Consider the following 2,905-nt stretch of genomic DNA (forward strand, 5'->3'; position numbering starts at 1 on the left):
AACAGTTTCATACTAAAATTTTAGCTCAAACATCAATTTCCAGGAAATAATTTCTTCATACGCATGCATTCCATTTTATCACACAAGATCAGAATATATTCCTACAATCAATTACAATCAACACTCAAAACTAACTCCCCTTACCTCAATGCAACAGCAGATTCTCCAAGGAGCTCTACNGTACGCGATACCAGAAGATATTGCTAGAATTACCTAAGGATTCAAGAATTGGGAAATTGAGGAGAAATTCAGAACCTATTTGAAACTAGAAATTGTAAGAAAATGCTAAGAATCACATGCATCAAGGACCAAGGATTGATCAAGACCCNAGAGTTGTACTAAGAAAGGAATTATACTTANCCGTTAAAGAACAAGAAATTCAATCGGCCTAGAACGTAGCTTTTAGCTCCAGGAACGCTCAGGAACTTTCTGATCAGAAATTGAATGATCCAGTTTAGATTTAGTGTAGTGAGAAGGTAGAGGATTTTGGGGTATTTTGTTTCTAGAGAGAGAATCAGTTTTTCTAAAATTGAAGTAGAAAGGGTTTTTAAAAGTTTATTTTATATATTAGGATAAAAAAAAATTGAGGTCATTACATTTTATTTCAACAAATAAAATATTACGACTTCATATACAATGTCTTATAAAAATGCTACAACAAATAAATCATCACAGAAACATAAAATTATTATGATAAAATATTACCACAACACATAAAATATTCAACTTTCATTATTTATTTAATATAAATAATAATTTTTCAAATTGAATTATGAAGAGTATTTGTGCCATCTCTTAACAAAACAGTAAACTACTTTTATTATGATAATATATAATCTAATTTTATGTCGGTCAAAGTTTAATCACTTGACAACTTAATAATTCTAAAATCTGTATATTATAATACCATATTAAATAAAACTTAAGTTAATTGAAAAAGCTTCTAATATTTAAACAATTCCAATGAGAACTTCCTTTCTCTCACAATTCCACTCCACATTACCTAGTTACATTATAAATATAATTATTTTATGTTTCTTTTTACCTCTCGATCCCACATAATGAACTTCATTAATATATCTATCAATTCACACCAAAATAATTATGTTGCTACTGTAAAGAGAGAGAAAACATCACATTAAAGCAACATCCCACATTTCACATATAATATATTTAATTTCATTCCTTCTCCTCCTTCCTATAAAATATACAGGCAAACTACCATAAACCATACACGGCCCTCCTCTCCTATTTCCATTTTGATAATTTTTTTTAAGACAGAACACCCAACCCGAAATACCCTATAATATTTCCTCTCCTCTACTCTCTCTGTCCATCACTCGTTTCTTCTTTCCTTTTTATTTCTCAATCTAAACCCCTTCTTTCAGTACACTTCCAGCACCCACATCTTCTCTCTTTTCCTTTCTTTCTTCACTTAAATATTAAGCATCATACCCTTCTTCCATTCATTTTTCTTCTTTTTCATACATAAGTAAAACAAAAAAATCCATTCCATACACCGAAATTCACTCCCCTCGTCTACATTACCCCAAAGAAAACTCTCTCACAATTACACTTCACAAAGTCCATAAAATTGCCATATCCAATTTATTTAAAATAAACCCACCAATCTAACAGAATCTCATTCTCTCTGTTGCGTGCCCATATTACACCATCACACAACAAACCCAACACTCAAACACCACACACCAAAGGAAGTTACTCATAAACACCAAGCACAATGACAATTTTCAGTTACACCCACTCAACATGCTCAAAACAAATTCTGCAATTATCACAAAACTGGAAAGCAACAGAGGACGTTAATAAGAAATTACAACAAAACCAAACTAAAACATCTTGTAACAGTGAAAGTGAACAACTATATGCAATAAGAGACACAAACATTTCATTTGTTCTGTTCTTCCATATCAAGCAATCTTCACTTCAATAGTCCTAGGCTTCTTAGGTTCAGGAGGAGACAATTTCTGCACAGTAACACTAAGAACCCCATCTTGACACACAGCAGAGATTGCATCACTGTTTGCATTTTCAGGTAAAACAAACTTCCGCATGAATTTCCCAACTCTTCGTTCCATTCTCAGATACTTCACCCCTTCTTTCTCTTCTTCCCTTTTTCTCTCCCCGCTAATCAAAAGCACGTTATCATCTTCAACCTGAACCTTTATGTCACCGGATTTCAACCCCGGCATGTCGACCAGGAACACGTAGGAATTCGGATATTCTTTCACATCCGCAGCTGTTGCAGCCATCGCTTTCGCGTCTCGCACGTATGTCTGTGTCGGAGCATTGTGTGTCTTTTCCCCTGCACCCTCGTCCGACATGTCCATCATGCGGTGCAGCGTGTGGAACAGTGGAGATTCCAAACCCATCACCCTGAAATCCATCTCTTTTCAGATACGAGCAAAGCTGTTTAGAAAGCCAAAAGTTTTGTTTAAAAATTTGTTTTGTGGATATTTCGTGGTTGGGAAGAAGCTATGTGGCTATTTAAACAGGGAATGTTCCTTGTTCCAGATAGAAATAGAAGTTTCTGATGTAAGCCAATACCGCTAATTGCAAATAGAAGCTTCTGGAAAAAGAAGACTGGGATATGTTATTAGTCCTCGACTTTCCGGATCCTTCTAATAATTTCCAGAATTAAGTCATTATTACTATTATCTCCTTTTCTCCTTAATACTTTAATATTTATTTAACTAATGAAAATATTAACTTATGCTTTGTAATAAATTCTTAATTTTTACATTATTTTTATATAAACTACTAGAAATATTATGACAAGAGACATCGGTATGTTAGTTTGGAAAGGTTATATTTTAATTTTATGACTCGAATAAGTGAGAGTTAATAATGGACTAGATGAATAAAAATTTTTATTTTTAAGTCA

At 33.2% G+C, this 2,905-nt stretch overlaps 1 protein-coding gene across 1 annotated transcript; it reads right to left on the reverse strand.

Moving 5' to 3' along the window:
• Positions 1-1,585: 1,585 nt before the first annotated feature.
• Positions 1,586-2,491, reverse strand: LOC106764281 (17.9 kDa class II heat shock protein). The gene has a single exon (XM_014648546.2). It carries the CDS (start codon positions 2,406-2,408, stop codon positions 1,932-1,934), a length of 477 nt encoding a protein of 158 aa, XP_014504032.1. The 5' UTR covers positions 2,409-2,491; the 3' UTR covers positions 1,586-1,931.
• Positions 2,492-2,905: the final 414 nt, after the last annotated feature.

This window comes from Vigna radiata, chromosome 6 (genome assembly GCF_000741045.1).
Source record: "Vigna radiata var. radiata cultivar VC1973A chromosome 6, Vradiata_ver6, whole genome shotgun sequence".
NCBI classification, from domain to species: domain Eukaryota; kingdom Viridiplantae; phylum Streptophyta; class Magnoliopsida; order Fabales; family Fabaceae; genus Vigna; species Vigna radiata.